The sequence below is a fragment of the Diprion similis genome, chromosome 9, assembly GCF_021155765.1.
Source record: "Diprion similis isolate iyDipSimi1 chromosome 9, iyDipSimi1.1, whole genome shotgun sequence".
Classification (NCBI taxonomy): domain Eukaryota; kingdom Metazoa; phylum Arthropoda; class Insecta; order Hymenoptera; family Diprionidae; genus Diprion; species Diprion similis.
Genome location: NC_060113.1, coordinates 7,054,407 through 7,077,605, shown reverse-complemented (window position 1 = coordinate 7,077,605; position 23,199 = coordinate 7,054,407). Strand labels below are relative to the sequence as shown.

The 23,199-nt window shown below is 35.4% G+C and overlaps 2 protein-coding genes across 7 annotated transcripts in view; one reads left to right on the top strand and one right to left on the bottom strand.

Annotated features, from left to right (window-relative positions):
- LOC124410641 (leupaxin) overlaps positions 1–19,037 on the top strand; it is a 46,133-nt gene extending 27,096 nt beyond the window's left edge. For 5 of the 6 annotated variants that reach the window (XM_046889157.1, XM_046889154.1, XM_046889158.1 and 2 more), the window contains exons 2-10: positions 1,012–1,160; positions 11,362–11,539; positions 12,685–12,817; positions 13,109–13,313; positions 14,502–14,816; positions 14,902–15,075; positions 15,155–15,385; positions 17,686–17,806; positions 17,889–19,037. In XM_046889157.1, coding sequence (XP_046745113.1) covers positions 1,012–1,160; positions 11,362–11,539; positions 12,685–12,817; positions 13,109–13,313; positions 14,502–14,816; positions 14,902–15,075; positions 15,155–15,385; positions 17,686–17,806; positions 17,889–18,034 — 1,652 coding nt within the window. In that variant the 3' untranslated portion in view covers positions 18,035–19,037. Of the gene's footprint in view, positions 1–1,011; positions 1,161–11,361; positions 11,540–12,684; positions 12,818–13,108; positions 13,314–14,501; positions 14,817–14,901; positions 15,076–15,154; positions 15,386–15,507; positions 16,271–17,685; positions 17,807–17,888 lie in introns of those variants that run through there. The other variant, XM_046889159.1, reaches the window with a different exon arrangement.
- Positions 19,038–19,235: 198 nt separating this feature from the next.
- Positions 19,236–22,392, bottom strand: LOC124410642. Its single transcript, XM_046889160.1, is given in 4 exon segments — positions 19,236–20,329; positions 20,947–21,288; positions 21,291–21,450; positions 21,906–22,392. Coding segments are annotated over 4 exon segments (1,266 nt in total). The 5' UTR covers positions 22,025–22,392; the 3' UTR covers positions 19,236–19,684.
- Between the last annotated feature and the right edge of the window lie 807 nt (positions 22,393–23,199).

The window sequence follows — 23,199 nt, the reverse complement described above, 5'->3', positions numbered from 1 at the left end:
GTTTCCTCAATAGTTATTATTACACGATGTATGAATGTCTATGTTATGATACATATATGAAATCTTGCAATGGTTTATTAATAAATTATTGCAATAAAATTATTCTTAAAATATGTCAATTACTCAAGTGGTTTGCAGTTTGACGCATTGTTTTCTGTAACGCAGGCTACAGACATTCTTTGAATATGCATAACAAGGAATTATTCGCTGACATGTGGAGAGTAAGCATAATTATGCTGATCATTCGCAAACCGCAACAAGAAAGACAGTTCAATTCATAACGGCATTCATCGTTCTTGCAACAATAATTATGTGTATTTTTGAAATTCTTCTAAACGAATAATAGAAAATGAAAATCAATTTTATACTAGAAAATTAAACCTAGGTATAAAAGAAATAATTATATCGTCTACTTCAAAAATTAAGATTCCTTTCTTCTTTTCTCGATGCGAAATAAAATTGAATTTAAACAACGTTGATGGTTAGACACATAATGTGATTGCTGTAATTAATGAAGATTTGCAGTATGGCAAATAAAAATGACCTTAAAAATTTGTTACTTAAGTATTATAGATATTACTCTCTACGACAGTTCCTCAAACACTTATAGCACTTAAAGCAGATGAATTTCATCTTTGTATCTAATTATGTTGAAGTTTTTAAATTCAACCTAATAAAAATTTGGGAATTCCTTTCTGCCTTACGTAAAAACAGCAGCAGAAGTGATTAATAAATTTTATCGTGCAATGTTTTAATTGAAATTTAAAAAAAAAAAATAAAAAATGTAACACACTTCTTTATTATATTATTACAGGGGTGGTAATATCGATATACATGTTATATATTCTTTTGTCCATACCTCAACGAACTTAAGAGTTAGGGCCAAGCCTGCACTCGATTTCTACTCACGCCTTATCCAATCCCTGCTATATTTATTATACGATACGATAATACGTAACCGGATCTTCGACCATGCTTGCATGAGATAAAGTTTGACTTGCTTGCTTCCAGATGCCCTCCTCGCCGATCTTCAGAACACGGTATCTACCGATGGTAACAACGCAACGACGCCTGGCTATGGATCACTCAATGGGGCAAGATCGCATCCCGGCGCTTACAGGGGTTACGATAATCGAACTTCACCGTTGCCGCCACAATCGGTGAGTTCGCCTTTTGACTATGGAGGGTAGTGGTAAGCAGGACTATCTCTAAAATATACTGAAATTAAGATGGTGTTGATGTAGCTAGAGTACCATTATATTTAAAAGAAAAGCGCCAATCAGATTGAAGCCTTACTGCTTATCAGCACCATTCTGGTCACTCGTTGAACGAATATTTGTTGCTTTTTGGTGGACACTTTTTCAGCTGAAAAACCATATGAGATACTTTTATTTACCTCTACCTTCCATACTTATGACAAATTACGTAATCAGTCGCATTCGAATCACTGCATATCCTCTGCAATGATTCAAGATTCAGGATATGCATTACCGGCAGTCGGTAACATCCTAGAAGTATGCAACTTGTACTAGAATGTCACAAAAAATGGGCTTTTTAATATTTGAAGGAAAGTTGACGACATGCGACTTTCTCGTAACGTCTGCATGTTCAATCGCTGGATTGCGATTGTATGACATTTTATTTTTAGAAGCGAAGGTGCGTGCTCGAAAGCCCAAGTCCTTATCTGTCCTCGAACGTCTTATACGCGTCCTCGAGATTTCGGAAGGAGGGTGCATATGGCGCGCGCTTTTCTTGTCGTTATACATTATACATTATGCGTCTACCCGGCAGACGCCACCGGAAACGATAATGAAACTTCTTATAACGTGTCTCATGCGGTCTTCAAGTAGATATAATATTATACCGAGTATAAACTCCTTCTAAGAGGTGGCGACGTCGTATTTTGTACTCCCTCGGTGATTCAGAGAATGAATCGGATTCGTGGAAATTTATGGGTTAATGGCGATGTGTGATCTCGAAATTTGTCATTTCTTCGATGCGGTTGAATGTAAAGTAAAATCACTTTGTGATGAGAGATAAATAATTTACTCTAGAAATTAAATATTTCGAATCACAGAACGCTGCGCAAGTTGAGTGATAAAGATTCTTTGAAATATTACATATTGAATTTAAAAATTGTGGGTGAAAATCAAAGCTGCTTTTAAGCAAAAATATTTCTATTCCTAACGAAATACTTGGCCAAAATTATCAATGCACTCTTTTTTACTAGTATCTTTCCGTAATCTCAATTAGAAATAATTTTGTCAAAAGTATTTTAACACAAAAATTTATATATTATGCGTAATATGAAAATTGAGAAGTGAGAATATAAGTGATGGTGAAAAAAACTATCTAGAATATTGCAAAATGTGTAGTATTTTCTAAATAAATAGCCTTTTTTCGCAGCCTTGAGTCGAAATAGATTGATAATTTGATAATGTATTGAAAGAAATATTTGATTTATCAAAGACTTAACGAATTGACAAGAAAAACACGAGCAGTTTTTATTTATATTTTGTATCCGAATCATTGAATAATTTTTTTCTCTCTTTGTGACTGTCGGATATTTACCATTTACTTAAGTACTCTCGTATCTCTGCTTTAACGTAGCTGGTTTATACCTATGTACACTCGGTTGATTTCTCGCTCACTGAAATGAGGTTTTGTCATCGGAAGAGGTCTGTGTAATGTAAAACCAAAAATGGAGAGAAAACTACACCCATTTTATAGAGGTATATTCTGTTTGTAGCGAGATATTTTTTCTTTGTTTCTCAAGCGCAGTATATATAAGTAAAATGAAATTTAAAATCATCTATTTCCAAATTGAAAGCTGTGGAGGAATTCTAAGAAATTTTTATCTACAAAATAGTAGGAAATCAGCTATGCGATTTCCTCTATAGTCAGCATAATTTTATTCTATCAGTTATCCTGACTTCGAAGACTTCAATGGACGCTTTCCATTGCATCAATTTTCTGACACAAATCGATATTAAGTGATTTTATTGGTCGGATCTAACGGAATAGGCCAATGACAACACTTAGTGTCGTGTTTTGTTCGAAAATTGATGTAAGAGGATTAAGCCCAATATTTGATAATTTTTGGCAATGTCTGATGATCCGGTTCGCGGACCGTCGATATTGTCACGCCTGATATTAACAACCGTTATCGACGTCGGTAAAACAGGATGACAGACACTCTGATGTATTGCTTGAACAAACCTAAAAATACATGACAAAATTATTTGTATATACAGTGAGAGGAACAATTTTTTTCACGTAGATTTACGCAAGCATGAGAGTAAACTTACCAGAATTCCATGTTTTCCGCTCGGTTCGGTGTTGTTGAAACAAATGAATTATAACTTACTTAAATTAAGTACAGCAAGATTTTTGTTCAGACGTTTGTGTATAATCAACGTACTACATACAATTGGGAATAAGTGTATTTCAATTCGAATGATCTGTGCTCGTTAAAATTTTGTTTTTACCTACATACAGATGAACAAGCCGTCGAAAATGACTAGACGTGATCCAGTGTTGATTTACGATTTATTCGTAAATTTAATACACGAATGTTGAACGTTCTAATTTAGGAAAACCAGCTTCGATGAGATCACTGACGTTTTTAGCAATGACGAGCCTACGTCTCTTTGTTAACCAAAATATCAATTTCACATGGTAATGATATTCCGTGTTCCCTACCTTACCGACGATGCATTGCTTTCGACTTAAAAGTTTTCTAATCTGCTCAAATCTACACATTCTTAACTCCTCGATCAATCAATTTCGACGGATGGTAAAACAGAAACTCGACGGATCGGTCGGTAAAGAATTTTGAAGTACACGTGGCCTCCGTCAGATAGCGGGATCTGTCTCTTTCAACCCTGCCGATAATTAGGGCGCGGTCACGACTCCAAAGGATTATAAATATAATTTATCATGGAGCGCGAGGGTTTTAAATACGGTTTCACCTCAGTTGCAACCTCAGGTTAATGGAACCTGACCCTCTGCAGCGACGACTTATTATGCACCTGTCAATTTCCCACGACTGGCGGGTAGGTATATTGATCCAGTAATAAGTTACTTCATTATTTAAAGCGCTAAATTACCATCCGTAAATTCTACCAAGAATTTATGTTATAACTTGTGCACAAAGGAAACCGTGAACCGTTAGTTTCAACGCCGTTTATATTATACGTAATATTTGTAATTTGAATTGAACATAATGTCGACCAAATTGAAATTAAACTTTTTAAATTTATATAATGTAGAATCCACGTCTTATTGTTTTCGGCTTTTTATTCTTTCTCTTCTTCTTTTTTATTTCTTCTTACGCACGGAAAAACGTTTATTCTCCTTGAACTAGACACTGAAACGTCTGTGGGTTGAAAACTTGAAACTAAAATTGGCTCCGTGAGTCTATTCTTCACGTACGCTTTCCATTAGCGTATACGTATGCATTATGTATTGGTTTTTTCTTCAGGTTAACATTGATTGAAGAGGTAAATTGATGTGAAATGTTTGAGGGTTCTTTATATCTAAGACATCTGCAATTTTCCTTCTTCCCACCACGGTTGCTTATATAGACACCGAAGTAGAGTTTCGAATGAAAATTGCTTCTGTATTTCAGGAAACTACGTTATTTTCAAACACTGATATGTTTTTAAAGTTTTTGCGATAAACATATGAAAATATTCTTATTTGCAAGTCGATATTTTCACTGGCATTATGAGGTGAGAAATTTAAAACAAAATTGACGAACGTGAGACTTGCACAGCTGAAGTCTGTTAAAGTACCTTTACATACAGAAAACAATCAACGATATAATATAAATTATTTAGAATATTGACGAATTTTTTCCTCCTCAATCCCAAAATCAACTTCAAATAATTCAAAAACAATTGCCTTAATTTTTTTCAGAATTTCACCTCAACTCTAAGATAGTCTGCTTTGTGATCAAAGTTTCTCATGGAAATAACTTTTTTCTCAGTATACATATATTTTATTGTAAAAGTAATAATGTTGAAAAAAATTTGTAACTGGGAGGTTTTAGTTGGCATTAGTGCTACTATCTGAGAAAAAATTCAATCTCGACGAATTGCACAACCTCGAAAGGTAGCTGTTTTTTTTTTTTTTATTCAGAGGTTCAGAAAAACATTATTATCAATAAAAAATGTAAGTTTCTTCGAAATATTCTTTTATTCATGATTGAAATCCGAATATTTTTGGGACAAGAATTCTTTTATGCATCAAAGTATTTTAATACTTGAAGTAATCGTATCTTACGGATAAAATACTATCATCATAAAAATCATGGAACTACAGATTCGTTCCAGTTCTACGTAGGTATAAATTGTCAAGAAAAGAAAAGCAAATGTCTTGGTATTTTTCCTCCAATCGATGAGCCTCTGTTGAACAGTTGAATGTATGTACATACTGGCTGAAATGTAGCATGATTATAATTTTTTTTTATTCACTTTCTCAAATTTTATCTCAAGTTTGAAGTATTCAACGAACAGTTTTTATTTAATTAAACTAATGTAAAAAAACTAATTCGAAAATAGAAATATAAAATAGAAACTGAAAAGTGTCTGTAAATTTAAAGCTCCATTAACGCCACGCTATGCTATAAACGTGTTATATATATACGTATAAATTTCGAGGAAATCTAACATTAAACATCCATTTCGATTTATGCAAATAACAGAAATCCGTACAAAACCTCATTACAGTCACGTGATAAAAAATGTAGCCTAGAATTCGAACTTTCACGCATATTATAACTTTGGCATTATACACAGATGTACATACGTGAGATATAATACTCGAATATCGTGGATCAGGGGCCAAAAAGTCGATATTATTAATAGACGCAGATACGTGTGTGGATTTTTGAAATTGGAACCCCGGCAGCAGTTCCTCCGTCTATGTATTCGCTGCTGCTGCAGAGCCTTGACACTCATTCGCATCAAGTGACTGACACTTGTTTGTTTTTCCCGATTCCCGTTGCGATGAAACCACCTTGCTTTGAAAATAATTTATTTATTTGAGAATTCTCTTCAGGCATCTATTTAAGATAAAATATATATCATATATGTATCAATTTTTCCCGTTAATTCTTCCGCCGGAAGCTACAAATCTCTTCAAAGTTTCATCATCATACGAATACTGCAAAAATACCCATCGCGTATTGAGAATCTCAAATTAGCCACATTGAAGAAAATTTTATTTAGTTTATTTACTAGAAAATTTTTGTAAAATAAGTCTCGATACAATAACGCTTTAACTATCGTTTAAATCAGAGGAAAATTTGATATTTACTGTAAATTTTCTCCTTATTTCGAGATTGAATCTGGTCATTTATAGCTTACTACATTTTTTCAATCAAACACTATTGTTGCATTGACATTAAAAATCATCTCAATATATAACTAGAATGAAAATATAGTACAAATGATGATAAAGAAAAATTTTAGTGACACATGATGCACCAGATTTTCTTATCAAAGCGAAAAACTAATTTTTCTTTCGTATCCGGAATTATTTTTTTCGGTTCTGGTAAAAAATTATAACAAATAATTAAGAACTCTACAGTAGATACCTAACGTCAACTACAGAAATTTTTCTCGTTGAAAGAACTCTTACGAAGGTTACAAACAGTAGAAAAACTGTAGCGAAAAGGTCTGCAGAAATGTAACAAAAAAAAAAAAAAAAAAAACTCCGATGTTTCCAGTATATTTACAAAGGTCCGAAGAATAAGAAAAACGATATTGTAAACCGAATTTACGCGCGAACGAGGAATGAGAACGACTCGTAGGTTTTTCGTCGGTCCTTGGCTGGCATGTGTGTATTTTCGCCGTCTGATGCCATCCTCGGAACGATTCAAGCGTGGCGTCAGGCCTGGAAACTGCAGACTTTGAAATGTGAAAGAAAATAGGATTAAGAAAAATAAAACCCGGGAAGTAAGAGCAAGGAGTGGGGGATGGGGGGGGGGGGGGGGAGGGGGGCAGAGAAAATATTAGAAAAACGCGGAAAATTTTAACAGTAACGTTAACGTATAGAAAAACGTTGAAACAAAAAACTAAAATTTTGCACCTTTGGAATAACTGATGACGAAGTTGAAGTTACAAAATCCGAGTTTTTGAACGATTGCTAAATTTGAGGTAATCCTAAAAGTTGCTGAATAACGACTTTTTCTAATGATGCATCATTAGAATTACGTTAAAAACTTTAGACTGTTTCAAATCCTTTTTCTGGCGAAACTGTTAAACATAACTATATATATGCTTTCGGAAAGTTTTTCACGAGCTTAGCGAGATCTTGATAACTCTTGAAGCATAACTTTCCTTCACCAGCACGAGCGTGTGATCACTTTCCGACTTGGCTGACAAATATTGTTACTTCTCGAAAACTATTGATCCGGTTCTAGAAAAATATAGTCTAAAATATGGCCAGACGTTGTAAATATCCGTAGCAAAAAAAATAATGAATATCGGTTCAGTCGTTCTGGAGTTATTAACGAATATACGTCATAGGGACTTTTGAGTTTTAAGAGAGTCAAGGAGATATAAGTGTAATACATGCCGTAACGTCACGTATCGTCTATATGTGTATCAGAATCCCGGTGACGGTTTTGAACGTGTGCAAAGCTTGAGAGAACAGGAACGAGCGGCCAATGTGTAGGACGAAGTGCCGTGGATCACCTACCACCACCACCACAACACGCGGCACCAAGATATAATTAACCATTATTATATCTATAAATAAATGCCGCACTGTATCGGGCCGAAAACAACCTCCACACTCGACCCAATAAACGTCTGGAAAAACGAACATCCAAGTATACTGCATCGATATTGTGCTCTTCAACATCGAAACCAGTTTCTTTTTCTTTATGTCTGTTTTTCACCCCCGGTTGATGCAAGGAAATGTGTAATAATTTATGTCATATTTTTTTCACCCCTATTTTCTGCAAATTTATTCACTTTATGACCGTGTATATTTTTTATTTTAGCTATATCGTGTAAAAATATGATCCGCTCTTGCCATCAACGTGTGTCTCTCTGAGCCCGGGAAAGCCGGGTGTTGATTATAGTTTAAACGATTATTTTATAATAAAACAGTAAGAAAAAGTAAGGAAATTGAAATATTCTAGGAATTTTCTTCCTTACGATTAATCAGAATCGTTTTTCTTAAAAGCAAGTGTCTAAAAATGTGTGAAAAAAACTGACTCAGTGACGTCACTGTTCCCGTTTTTATTTTATCAGAATGTATATCGCGATTCTGGTTATTAAACTCTTATAATTAGTTACTTTGATGTATTTGAAAAAAGGATTGTTGTATGATTGTGTTTGTTGGGCTTGTTTCACAACGTTTTTTGGTTTCGTATCGAATTAACAGTTTCAACTTGAATAATACAGTATTATGTAAAATGGAAGACCGAAAAAATAGGTAATGCAGAATGAACTTCAGACGTAGGAATATTTGCACACCGAGGTTACGAAGTAATTTCATTTGCTGTTTCTTCCAATTGATCAAAAAGTTATTTGTGAATTTATGGACGTTATGTATCTTATATACTATATTTAACAATGCCTATAAATTCAACGCTATGCGATAAATTTGAAATTCGCAGAACGTCGCGATTGAAATTTGTTTTCGAACGCTCACCGCGGTAAGAAATTTGAGGTATATCGTTTCGATCGGAAATTTGAGCCACAATCGATCTTTCAGAAATTTTGTTTATAATTTTTATCAATTTTATTGACTTCTATTTAAAATTCGATGGATCGTAAGTAATTATGACTGCCATTTTACCGAATTTATATGAATTGGCAATCGTTCAAGTTTTTCATTCGTTCTTGTCCAGCACATTTTCTGAAATTATATAATGTTGACAGTTTCTTTCCTATCAATTATTTTGAAATTATTATCTAAAATCTGTTTTCAACGAAACCTGATATTTGTCTAATTTAAATAATTCAATTTTGACCCCCATACGTCATCATCAATCGGCTTCTCAATTTTCGCATCTTTTTTTGTGAAATTTACAATTAGAAAATATTCAGGTCGCGTTCCCTCATCTTTTTATAATTCCACATCGATAAAATATATACAATAAAAGTGGTCGTCACTCTTTCTGGTGAACTGTGAAAAAAGCTGCGACCCCTTCTCTTTGCAAGATTTGCGTAAATTTTCGTTTCTCACGTAACGGGTCGTGGCTTGCTTCAACGATGTGGTTGGTTTGCTGACATGTTTCTGTTGCTTGCGTCGGATATTTTTGGCCTGACAACTCAGCAACCCAGTTTCCATCGACCGGATGTAGTGTTATACCATTTTATTACGGAAAATAAAATTATCATATATCTACCATATATATCTATACCGCATTAACCGTTTCAAAGCCATGTGAATATATACGAGATTGAAGTTAGTAACGTTATCGTAACGAAACATCGGGGAAAAAATCACTATTTCATTCAAATTTAAAATGATTTTGAAGGAACTAAGGTTTCGAAATATTAGTGTGTTTTGTTTCATTGCGGTTTATTGAATTTCAGACAATTCCAAAATGGCGAAATAACGGTTTTTCCCGTTTTTCCTGAGCATGATTCGTTACGATAACGTCACTAACTTGAATATGATGAAAATATAACTTACGTGATGTCGTTACAACGAGAGACTTACGAGATTGAAGTTAGTAACAGTATCGTAAGGAAACTTCGGGGAAAAAATCACTATTTTATTAAATTTTAAAATGATTTTGAAGGAACTAAGGTTTCGAAATATGAGTGTGTTTTGTTTTATTGCGGTTTATTGAATTTCAGACAATTCCAAAATGGCGAAATAACGGTTTTTCCCGTTTTTCCTGAGCATGATTCGTTACGATAACGTCACTAACTTGAATATGATGAAAATATAACTTACGTGATGTCGTTACAACGAGAGACTTACGAGATTGAAGTTAGTAACATTATCGTAAGGAAACATCGGGGAAAAAATCACTGTTTTATCAAATTTTAAAATGATGTTGAAGGAACTAAGGTTTCGAAATATGAGTGTGTTTTGTTTCATTGCGGTTTATTGAATTTCAGACAATTCCAAAATGGCGAAATAACGGTTTTTCCCGTTTTTCCTGAGCATGATTCGTTACGATAACGTCACTAACTTGAATATGATGAAAATATAACTTACGTGATGTCGTTACAACGAGAGACTTACGAGATTGAAGTTAGTAACAGTATCGTAAGGAAACATCGGGGAAAAAATCACTATTTTATTAAATTTTAAAATGATTTTGAAGCAACTAAGGTTTCGAAATATGAGTGTGTTTTGTTTTATTGCGGTTTATTGAATTTCAGACAATTCCAAAATGGCGAAATAACGGTTTTTCCCGTTTTTCCTGAGCATGATTCGTTACGATAACGTTACTAACTTGAATATGATGAAAATATAACTTACGTGATGTCGTTACAACGAGAGACTTACGAGATTGAAGTTAGTAACAGTATCGTAAGGAAACATCGGGGAAAAAATCACTGTTTTATCAAATTTTAAAATGATGTTGAAGGAACTAAGGTTTCGAAATATGAGTGTGTTTTGTTTTATTGCGGTTTATTGAATTTCAGACAATCCCAAAATGGCGAAATAACGGTTTTTCCTGAGCATGATTCGTTACGCTAAAGTTACTAACTTCAATATGATAGAAACTTAGGGGTAAGATTCATTCTGTATGATGATATATGGACCAGGATCTGGATTCGCAGAAAAATATTGATGGTCATATAAAAAATAATAATTATTATTCATATTATAAAAATTCCTTTACAAGTTTGATGTTATTTTGAACCTGAACCAATTCATATCTTGCCCGCCATTTTTGAATATCATTTAAAACTTGCAGCTAGGTAAAAATCATCGGAATTTATTTCGTGGTTGAAAGAGAACTTCCATAACTCTACTTTTAAGTCTATAAAAAATATTTACCTACGTTGGCATATCCCGAAGTATATTCGTTGGTTCTTTAGTCTAAAATACACAAACGTTTCCGTAATTGCAAATATTTTCCTTATTTTATATTTCAACTTTATTCTTATGCGTTCATTTCTGCAAGCTGCACTTGAAGTGCTTACATAATCATGGTCCAACGTCTTTTCTTCAAAACTACCGCAAGTCGTTGAAACAATACCTGTGTAGTACTTTTGCTAATATCTCAATATCATCTTTGGCAGAAAAGAAGAGGGAAATGTGTAAAACGTTGGTTAATCAATTTTTTTTTACTTTTTTACTTTCTTACTTTCCTTACTGATGACAACTTTTTTGCAAATCATTCTTAATTATGTAAATATAATTATGTTTTAGCCTACTTACCAAAATCGCGAAGCGATCGAGGAATCGATAACCAGATCTGGCAATGTTCCTCATTCCCAGACCGCACCCGGTGGAAAGATGCCATCTCTGAACAATAATCTCTCAGAGCTGGATACGTTGCTTCAGGATCTCAGCAATGCACACTACAATGCGCATCTTCAAGAAAGAGGTATGATGCGCATATAATTTGCGCTTACACCCCGTCTGTAATTTCCTTTGCCAACTCTAAATCATTTTCAAGTTCCAATAACAATTTACCTGTGCACCAACGTTGGAACAGAATTTCAACATCAATGGACTCTGGTGAAATGTTTTTATGCATCGCTTCGCGATATCTTTTCAGAAGCAATCTGAGATTAGAATTAATGCTGAGAAAAAATCTCTGCGTACAAATTTTTTTGTCAAATTATTTAGTTTTTAAAAAGTCTACTTTTTGTTGAGTCAAATTATTTGAGTATGATAATATTCCATTTTTCAACATTCTCAATTGAACTTTATTTGAATCAAGTGAGTCGTAGTTGAATCACATAATAAATGAGGTAACTTAGTTTTAGTTCAAATATGCTTTTCTGTTTATCACACTGTTTCAATGGAGGTATAAACTTAAAGTTGATAAATTTACGAATAAGTTCGTTATATTTTGCTACAGATTTACAGAACAATGCAAAATACAGAATATCAGACGAACAAAAGTGTGTAAAGATCCCCAAAAAAAAAAAAGACGAATTATAGAAGAAATCAGAAAAATTGATTTGAACTTCTTTAGTAAAAATCACTTCAGAGCTTTTTGAAAGAAATTTCTTTACTATACAAATAATGAAATGGAATTTATTCCTGATTAGGAATTGATAGCAAAGTTGAAATTGTGAGAATGATATTATGCATATGCTAATTAGCGTCAGATGTATAAAATAAACTGTTATCCGGTGGTGACAGGTGACTTCTCTCGTCTCTATTTTTGGGGCCATTATTATCCGCGTCGAATTTATTCTAAAGTAGCTTCAACGTCATTCGCTGTCGACCTTGGAGTATAAGACTGTTCTTCCCAGGATTGGCATCAACGTATGCCAAATTAGAAAATTTACTAACAATAAACTGAGGAAGCTAATATTGTGCCCTGTCTAAACACTGCAGAACTTCACATCTACTCTTTGCTAAACATTCATATATATCTCGAGGAAATCCTGACTCAGTTAATGAGCAAATAATTAATTGCACAGGTTCAACGACTCGGTGACAGTTCAAATCACTATTCTAACAACGACAATCTATCGGTATTTAGAGAATGTCACCATCTCCATTGTATAATTTCAGACAGCATAGGATCGACTGGGCGACTAAATGGAGGTGCTAATAGTCCAATGTTACGCTCACCCAGTAGCCTGTCAACGACTCGACCTACAGTGGATTCTCTTCTCGAAGAACTAAGCACTGCAGTTCCTGCTGGGTATGCTCTTAAATTTATGACCAACAACTATGTCTGGTGAATTTTACTTGCAATGTTTCTACAGTCTAAAACCTAACAGTCTCAAGTTATTAATTACCATGCCTAAACTAATTATTTGTGTATAGTTTTCAAAGCGTAACTCGATTGAATGATGCTTCGAACACTATTTGATGTCAAAATTATGATATGAATTGTAAAATGATTATTCAATTTACAGTAATGATTTTCTCATCCAACTTGAATAATGCAATTGGCTAATTCGCAAGTACAAAAATTAATTAATTGCTACAGCGACTATCCGCAAGATGGAAAAGTGACTGTTACCATCCAAGAGACATCAACTGAGATACAACCTGTTTACGAAGGATATGCCCAAAATCAACGAGAATCCTTGGTGACTAGGACTGAAACTAATCCAAGTTTAGCAAACGGACACGCAGCCAGTAATGCCACCAAGGAACTGGATGACCTCATGGCCTCACTTTCTGAGTTTAAAGCAAGTAGAAATCTATAATTATCATTCACAGCAACCAATAAAATCCGTCGAACCTTGATATTCGACAAAGTTAAATGCAATCTTCATCACTCCTTTGAAGCATTACAAAGTCTAAGAATTCCCATTAACCATGAAGAAATCTTTTACAATATGCATGTATCACCTAAACGAACTAAAATAACTGACACTAGTATGTAGCATATTGCAGCTTCACTGACAAACTCTTTTGCTTTGAAACATCGTTGTGACTTGATGAAAATACAGCGCTTTCTAATCTCGAATGAAATTCGATGAAACTCAACGAAACCTTGTCAAGATCTGCTGAATTACATGAGATCCTTGAAATCCGTTTAGTTTCTGGAACAATTGATCACAGTTGTGTTGTGATTTTATTTTGCATCCGATATTAAAAAAAAGTAAAATGATAAAAAGAGTAAAAATAAATTTAAATGCTTAAAGATTCACTGTGGCATACAGTTGAACTTGGCACAAAATACGTAAAAACGTCGCGTCACATGTGGTGTTATCATAGAGCCTCTCTCCCGAGTGTTGCTGGAACACGGCAGTGACAGTGAAGCCTATTCCCTGCGGTACCAGAAACCTGTGTTTTGGAGGTTGCCTCTGCCCATTCTTGGCTCCCCAGGTTACCGAAATAACTTTCGTTCCGCCATCCACCAAGCAGCCCTGTTGCTCAGTGTCTGCACTCCTCTCTTCCCTCCGTTTGCCCATCTTATTCTGATCTCCTTGTCCTTTCGGCAAATGCGTGGGGGAAAATATTGAGGGAGGGGGTCGTAGTCAACCACCGATCTCCTCGAAGCTTTCTGCCAGTCTGCAAGCTCGTCCGCACCGGTCGACATCTCCTGCGGGTCTCTGACACTTTTCTTTCGTTACGAATTTACCTAATCACACCAATACATATCTTTTGGCTTCAACGTTATCAGACTAATTGCATCGTTTGACATTCCCTACGTTCACCGATAAACAATCTTGGAATACTGCAAGAAGAGTTGACCTCATTAACAAGACTCATATATCTATTAATAACCACCACCCACATAACAGCCTAGTTTCCAGATACATTCTGCTCTATATTCGGTTAACACCGTTACTCACCATTTTCTTTCGTGTGGATATTTTTTGTGGCTCGAAATAAACGGCTGATAAACATTGTTCTCTTCATTCTTACAGATTAATGGTAGCACTCACCAACATCAGACGGTGACTGACTCCCCGTACGCCAAACCAAATAAAGCTACCAAGAGCTCACCGAGTCCGCAGCCAGCAGAAGGACCGCTGACCAGGATCCATATTTCGGAGACTCATACTACTCATCATTACCAACCGCAGCACGGGGAGAGTCATAACGCCCAAGCTGCAACTCAAATAAAACAGAATCAGTTAGATTCTATGCTAGGAAACCTTCAGGCAGACATGAGTCGTCAAGGAGTAAATACAACTCAGAAGGGATGCTGCAACGCGTGCGAAAAGCCCATAGTTGGACAGGTGGAGATGCCTGCCTTAATTTTAAACACATTTAAACTTGGGGAAAAATACGGAAGTTATCATATTTTTTTGTATTGGCGCGCAGGTGATCACTGCTCTGGGAAAGACGTGGCATCCGGAGCACTTTACTTGCACCCACTGCAATCAGGAGTTGGGCACTCGTAACTTTTTCGAGAGAGATGGTCACCCCTACTGCGAACCGGATTATCACAACTTATTCTCCCCTCGATGTGCTTACTGTAACGGCCCAATTCTCGATGTAAGATCTCGTCTTATAGCAGACCAAATTTCTAAACACGTTCAGTGCAAACGGTAATTTCTTAATTTCTCCCATCTAGAAATGCGTAACTGCCTTGGAAAAAACGTGGCACACAGAGCACTTTTTCTGCGCTCAGTGTGGCAAACAGTTTGGAGAAGATGGTTTCCATGAACGCGATGGTAAACCTTATTGCCGCGAAGATTACTTTGACATGTTTGCACCCAAATGCGGTGGATGCAATCGTGCGATAATGGAAAATTATATCTCAGCTCTCAACAGCCAATGGCATCCAGACTGCTTTGTCTGCAGGGTAGGTTTGATCTCACTGAAAAACTTTTATCCTCGCAATTATTTTCATAATTCCAGGTACAAGATCACGTGGTATTTTGGGAACGAGTTTGTTCCGTCGTTATGTATAATTGATTATTACAGGACTGCAAGAAACCAGTTTCTGGTAAATCCTTCTATGCGATGGAAGGAAAGCCAGTATGCCCAAAGTGTGTTGGAGTAGATGAAGATGAGGAAGAAGAAGAGGAAGAAGAGGCATAAGTCTAGCGCAGATTTGCTCTTTTTCCTTAACGCTGGTCATCACCCATTAAATGATATGCAATGCCCACCCCCCATGGCCCCATATGCCCTTGACTCCACTAATGCGGAGTCCCCCTGAAACCCCGAACAGCCAAAATAGGTGATGACCTTCGTTTGGTTACGATTCAATCTGCAGCATCGTTGCACCCTCCGCTTTGGTCTAGTCACTGATCACAACACACGCACACAACTCAAGCTTAGGATACTCTTACAAATAAGGCAAAATCACTAACGATACTCTGATGCATTGAGTAATTGAGAAAAAAATCTGCATAATACGTTCATTTGCTGCATTCTCTTAAATTATCCTATATGGTAAATAATTGTCATTATGAGATTGTTTGTACTGTATAAAAGAAAACTATGAATAAACGTAAAAAATGTTAAAACAAACATAATAAAAAATGAAAATAAAAAAAAAAAAACAAACAAACAAGCACACACTACACTAGAGGTCAGAGCAGCCAAGTGGACTCTCGTTACGTCTCGTGTCATTTATCGCCGACACGAGTTCATTCCAATTCCAAATTCATTAGAGTCCATTTCTGTATATGACCTAATCATAAGCTTGAGTGTGTCATGTGTTGCAAAAGGTCGAAAGGTTCGATTTCGAATTTTGGAGGAAAAAATGGATACAGAAAATCCTTATTAGGATTGTTTTGATAGGTCGAACACCGAAATCGACGGTGACGCTGCAAATGCAAAGTAGCAATGCAATGTCGAATATGCCCAGGTCAATCTTGCATAAGCAGCACCACGTTGTAGTATTTTATACGATTAGACCAAAATTCATGTAACTACAAGGATTCTGTGGTCAAATTATCCATATGCATGCACCTGCTCAGAGATGACTGTGTCGACTTGTTGGAGATAATTGATTGAATAAAATACAGGCTGAAGAGCGAAGACACTTTGGGTAGTTTGCTGCCAATAGTTCTTGGTCTCTGGCCAAGCATATTGAGTTGTCGCTATATTTAGAATGCTTGGATATACATTCATGAGTCTGGAAATTGTTTGTATTTCATAATGTGAACATACTATTTTTATGTTTTGTCACGTCTTCGCGCGTCTCTTACATACTTTCTTGGCTTCAGGAAAACAAGAGAATTTATTTTTATTACACGAACTCTTGAGTACAATGTCCATGCCGAAAGAGATGCGCTTAATAGAGTACAAGATTTCATACACTTGACGTTTCCTTTTCCATCATTCCAAATCATCAGTTTATATCTTAACAAGCATTCACACATACTTTTTCAATTGTTTTTTTTTTATTTCTTTGATAGATGCATTTTTGGCGCATCAATGAATATGACAGTAATTTCTCGACAGTGCAATTTTACAACATTAGTTTTCAGGGTTTTCGAAGTATTATAAAGAGTTAAACGTCAGAAAATTTCGAAAGTTGCCTCTCATAGCATAGTACATTTAAAGCAAACGCAGTTCTAATTATTTGTATTGGAATTTGTTTCAAGTATTATACCTTTTTAAACCAAACTAACAGTATCACTCAAATGTAATTTTTTCATATCTGATTTGATAGTTTTAGAAGAAGTTGAAACAAATATTGAAACTGAAACACTGAAAATTGATTTTGTGTTTTGAAATGGATAAAAAAAAAGATGTTTTTATGCATCTTTAATGGTTTTTCATGAGGTTTTATTTTCGAGAATTCTTAAAAATTTCAAAGATTCTGAGTCATTGATGCAGTCTATATCCTGAAAAAACTGCTTTTATTTCGATCTGTGTGTGCATTTTAGTTTGGAGTTTAGCAAAGTGCACCATTCAGCCAACATTTTACTCTAAATAAAATAATTACAGAAGTGGTGCTTTATAATAAACACGAGACACCTGCATGTAGATTGAACTGTCGTCTCTATCTGAGCCTTCGTTAGTTTCGACTAGCAAATAGCGGTGTTTTGGAATAAGTCCAGTGACCCCAATCCACAGTTATTCGATCGCAGTAATTAGCAAAATGGCAAAATGAACATCGATTATAAATAATTCGTTGTTCTGTTACAGGATTGTAGACAACCGTTTCATGGCGGATCATTTTTCGATCACGAAGGATTACCTTACTGCGAAACTCACTATCACGCAAAACGAGGATCCCTATGCGCTGGGTGCCATAAGCCCATTACTGGTAGGTCTTTCCCTATTCTCATATCAACTCCTATACTACTCTGAAAAGGTTCTAATTTCTTTTGTTCTATTATCAATTCCAGGTCGCTGCATAACTGCAATGTTCCGAAAATTCCATCCTGAACACTTTGTGTGTGCGTTTTGCCTGAAGCAATTGAATAAAGGAACCTTCAAAGAACAAAATGACAAACCATACTGCCATGGCTGCTTTGACAAGTTGTTCGGATAAAAGTAATTTAATCAATATACAAAATGTATACATCCATAACATGTACGCATGCATACATTATGTCCTTTTACAGGATAGACTATCCCACACAGAAAGAAAAAAAAGGAGTTATCTTTTATCTTTGATATACGTACTATCGTAATATTCTATATTTGCCATACAGTTGAATGAGTATGTATTACATACAAAGATAACAGAATTTTATTCAAACATTTAGCTATATGTAACCACGAGGCGAGGCTCACCTTCAGAATAATTTTACCATTTGGTATACAGTTTTTGTATTTGGCAACTCCTGCAGTAGTTAATTGTAATAATTGTGAAACATTTTAATACAAATAGAGGTATTACGTTATTATAACTCTCGCTGGGTATAGTAATAACTAACTGATATATTATTATTATGATGCTACTAATCACGTCACTGAAAATATTTGAATTTAGAGCGCTGCATGTTTTCCTTTCCAACCACTGCAGTAGGACGTGTAAATTATAATGCCTTCTACTAATATTATATAACAGCGGAACCTCTTCTTTTCAAAGTTTTTATTACATATACGACTATGAATTATTGTTGTAGGCATATATGTATATATATTTACGTCAATTTATGTACAGTTAATAACAGTTTATGAACGGTTTAATTAGCATTCTAATTCTTTTCTTGGGTCTATTACTAATTATTATTATTTCTATCTTTATTGATTTGCTTTATTTTTTATAGCTAAAAGCGTATACCTGCATATAAAGATATTAAATCTTTCTGATTAACTTCGTTTGAAAATATTGTGGACTATTGAGTATTGCGAGATCGCATTAACTTGTTGACTAATCCAGATTAGGATAAAGGATGAAATAAATAGATTATTATTAAGAAATTGAATACTAGATTCATTTTGAGTAGTTCAAATCGTAACGTAAAATTCAGGAATAACATACACTAAAGTACGTTTGTTACTTTGACTATAATTCACCTTCCTTTTTATACCTGCAACCCAATTACGAAGAATCATTTTTCCGTACTTGTTAAAGTTAGCACCAATACTCCAATTCTTCCATATAAATCGTGTGGTAATAAATTGTTACGTCTTCAACGATTTCTACAGCGAGATGATCATTATCCGAATTTTACCCGCCCTGTTGAGTAACATTATTAGATATCTATTGATATAGTACGAGATTAAATAACAAAAAAAAATAGATGACCGTGATCAGCATTTATTCTGCGCACCTTTGCTCAACATATTGCATTTTACATAACACGCAAAGTTGACAAGTTACAAGTAATGAAAATTAGTTAATAAACATTTAATTTACATAATAATAATAATAAGATACCGTGAAGTGCTATTAATAAAAATGACATGGTTTAAACATCTAGGTACTTTTTTAAACAGACCGCATACAAATATGCAAAAGATAATAAATATTGAGTCATTTACACGCAACACAATTGTGTGATGTACAATAAATGTGTACAATATAATACTAAAATTGATGTTAAAAAAACTAGAAATGCCATAATGAGAGAGTATCTACACAGTTGAGATAATTCGTCCCAATTGCGCTACAAATTAAATTATTTTATATCACAGATATGAGTCAGATGCAGTAAGTACTTCAGTGCCTCGCAGCCTGCAGTACACGATATCATGCTAAACTTGGGAATAATTCAGAAAAGCTTTCGTGCCAGAGGTCTGTGAGGGCTGCTGTAGTATTAGAATTAATTGTTTCTGTATTTGGAGATCCGTGGGACTCATATCCCCCGTCTGATAAATTTGGATCTAATTTATTGAAGGATTCGCCCATGTCTATGTCGTCAGAGTGAACACTTGCTGGAGACATAGAATCTGCAGACATGTAAGGAGGCGATAAATTACTACTAAACGAATGGCTGGGCTTAGAATACGTTGAATCTTTTTCAGGGTGTATAACTTCTGACGTTACTTCTTGGACGCTTTCTTGAATTTCAATACCATCCTTGTCATTTCCAGGATATATAATAGTTATGCAATTGGTTGATTCGTCGTAAGTACCATAGACTGTATCCATGTCATTTATATTTGGCTCTTCCTTAACTTTAACGTAATTTTCAAAATGTGTAGGAATGACAGTATCATCATTCGTGTGAGTACAAAATGTAGTAGTTGTGCTTGGGCCAGAATATTGAACAGGTGCGGAAGAGGCTTCATCTATGCTTCGACCAGTTCTATCGGCTTCCACATTTTCTGATGCCTGCCCCACCACTCTTGCTGTATCGCTAGATTCTTGGGGGGCATCTCTTGCAAGGTTGACCTTCAAGAAAAATGAATTTTGTATAATTAGTCGAGAAACCACTGAGGGTGCATACATACACACATATTCAATGTATACACATATAAATTCACCGGTAGGCTTTCACATTCCTCAAGCAAGAGAGTTATCAAATAAGAATACAATCTCGAGGAATAATCACTTTGATATCATTTTGCATGTATATCAAGATTATATTTCATCTCATTGTCAGTACTTTTATGGAATCTCATGTGTCTTTTAAGATTCCGTAAGAAATACATTTGTTCTCTTCAAATCCAAATCATTATTATTGTGTGATAGTCGAATTAAATTTCGTTCAGCAGTATGCAATTGTGATGGATTTTACATTGAATTTTTAAGATATACAATAACTATTAGAGTCATTCATTTTTCAGAGATCTTGAATAAGGTTGCATGTATAAGCAATTGATGGAACTATGTAGAATTACATGAGATTTCACCATAATTAACAAGGCACTGATAGTTTAGCAGAATTTTGATTACTGGTGCACGTTATATATCAAGAGTGATAAACCTCGGACAATGAATAAAAATTTGCCTGAACTTATATGCGTATTATTATTTGATAGCATTGAAGCAATCAACCGACTACTCACTTGTTCACTTGATTGATTAGCATTTGCTTCCACTTCGGCGGTAACCTCTCGCAGAAGGCTTTCGGCCAGTTCTTCAAGTTTCTCGATGTAATCGTCTCCTTGGAGGTCTGCAAACAATTCTTCGAGAGGAGGTAGAGGGTCAGAATCCTCCACAGGGTTGCGGCTGGTTGTGTGAGGGTCAGAACTGGTGCCAGTTTGGTTGCCCCACCCTGCGGCAGAGGGTATTGGGGGGATACTGCAGATCCCTGCATGGGGGCAACACAACTGACACTGCTCTGACACTTCGAACAGCACTGTTCTCCTGTTGTCGTTCTCGACTCCAAGTCTCTTCTCAGTGAAGTATTTTCAACTGTAAGCACCTCATTCTGCGACTTCAATGCCGAACACTCTTGGGCAAGGGCCTCGTTTCTGTTCCTGAGAACTCTTACTGTTTCTTCAAGCTCGTCAAGCTTCGCTCTCTTACGATCGCGGGACGTTTGAGCTGCTACTCTGTTCTTCAACTTTCTGTAATGAACAAGCAACAATGAACATTTTGTTAATGCTAGTGCCAGTGGATGTTAATATCAATGTGACAATGAAAACAGAGTAAACAGATCAATTTTGTAGGTAAATTGTGCAAATATCCATGTATGGACGATTTCTTCAAGCTACTAATTGTTTATTTCGTTGCGTCGACTAAATTACAATGAAACATATGGTAACAAACTGGCCTAATAATTAAATATGGCGATGCGCTCTATAACTTCCACCACTGTATAATGTTTCAATGGTATTGGATCTCTTAAGTAAAGATTACCATTCGATAATAAATCTTAATGAAACTCAACGAATAACAAATTCAGTAATTTCAGATTACGAGAGGAATTGAAAGGAATCGGAGAGAGTTTTATTGGGTTCGGAATACTCAACATGAATAAGTAAGTCTTTGATATGAGAATGTAATAAAATTGGTTTCTTACTTTCGTTGAATTTTTTCTTCCCACGTGAGATGATCGAGACGTCTTTTCTTTCCACGAAAACAAATGTCTTGTTCGATAATGGAACCGTCTAACGTTGCGTCATCCTCGGTAGTAGACATTTTCCGATTGTTAATTTTATTCGCGTTATTCTCGGTGAGCAGGGACGTCGTAAAATTCAATTTTTGCGTTGAAAAACCCTGAGTCTTTGACAGACTCTTAGGCACGGTAATGATGATACTTTTCAACACGCTCATATTCTGCCATTGATACGAGAGCAAGGTTTAAAATAATAACAAATCGGTATTATCAGCAGTCTTCGCCACACCTTCGCGTCAGAACTCTTGTCATGTCAGGCGGTAAATGTCGTTCGCACATTACACGATGTTATGAAGACAACTACGACCTACGCCAAACTTTCACAAGCTGATGTAAAAATTCAACTACCTGCAACAGATTGCGCAACAGTCCAGCAAGTAGAATGTACGAGAAGACGTATCAACATGACGTTGGATTTCGATTGGCTTCAGCGCGGGGACTCGGATGTGGTCATTTTTGATTCGTCGAACGTTACCGGGAAACCAATGACGTCATAGAAACACTCAAAAGCTTCCACCAATCGTCTGATCGTAAGATTGGCATGGTTGGCATGGTGCCCCCTTCCACCCATTGAACTATAAAATAACAAAACTGCAATGGCCTTTGTGGGTACTGTCATATCCACATTTCAGTGGTCATACTCCTACGGTTTTATTCCGGAACCATCACCATCATTACCCTCATGAATTGAACGTTTGTTTCTACATTTAAAACATGCATAAATGGCTTGTGTATAACATAGGTATAATTGTCGGCCTACAATTCTGAACAAAAAAAAAAAAAAAAAAAAAACTGTCAAACAATTTAGTTATTGGACGAGAATTGGAAACCAGAGTTGTCATCCTTTGAGATATTTTATTAAGTTGACTGTTGGGGAGATGCCCTGGTCAATTTCGACGTTTACGTATATATCTCTAAATATCTCAAACGCGAAAAAGGGCTTAATTAATAGCCCTATTCTATACGCAATTCTGAACAAAAATACTCAAATGCATTTTCATTTGACAAAGAAATAAAGAAATAGCATAAATTCTACCAAATTACTATTGCGATTTCGTAGTATCCACGCCACTTCTTCATTTCTGCGTCAAAGGAAAATATATTGGAAAATATTTTGCTCAAAATTACGTATAGGATAGGGCTGTTGATGAAGCCCTTTTTCGCGTCTGAGTGATTCGAATTGTTAGTAGAAAGGCGC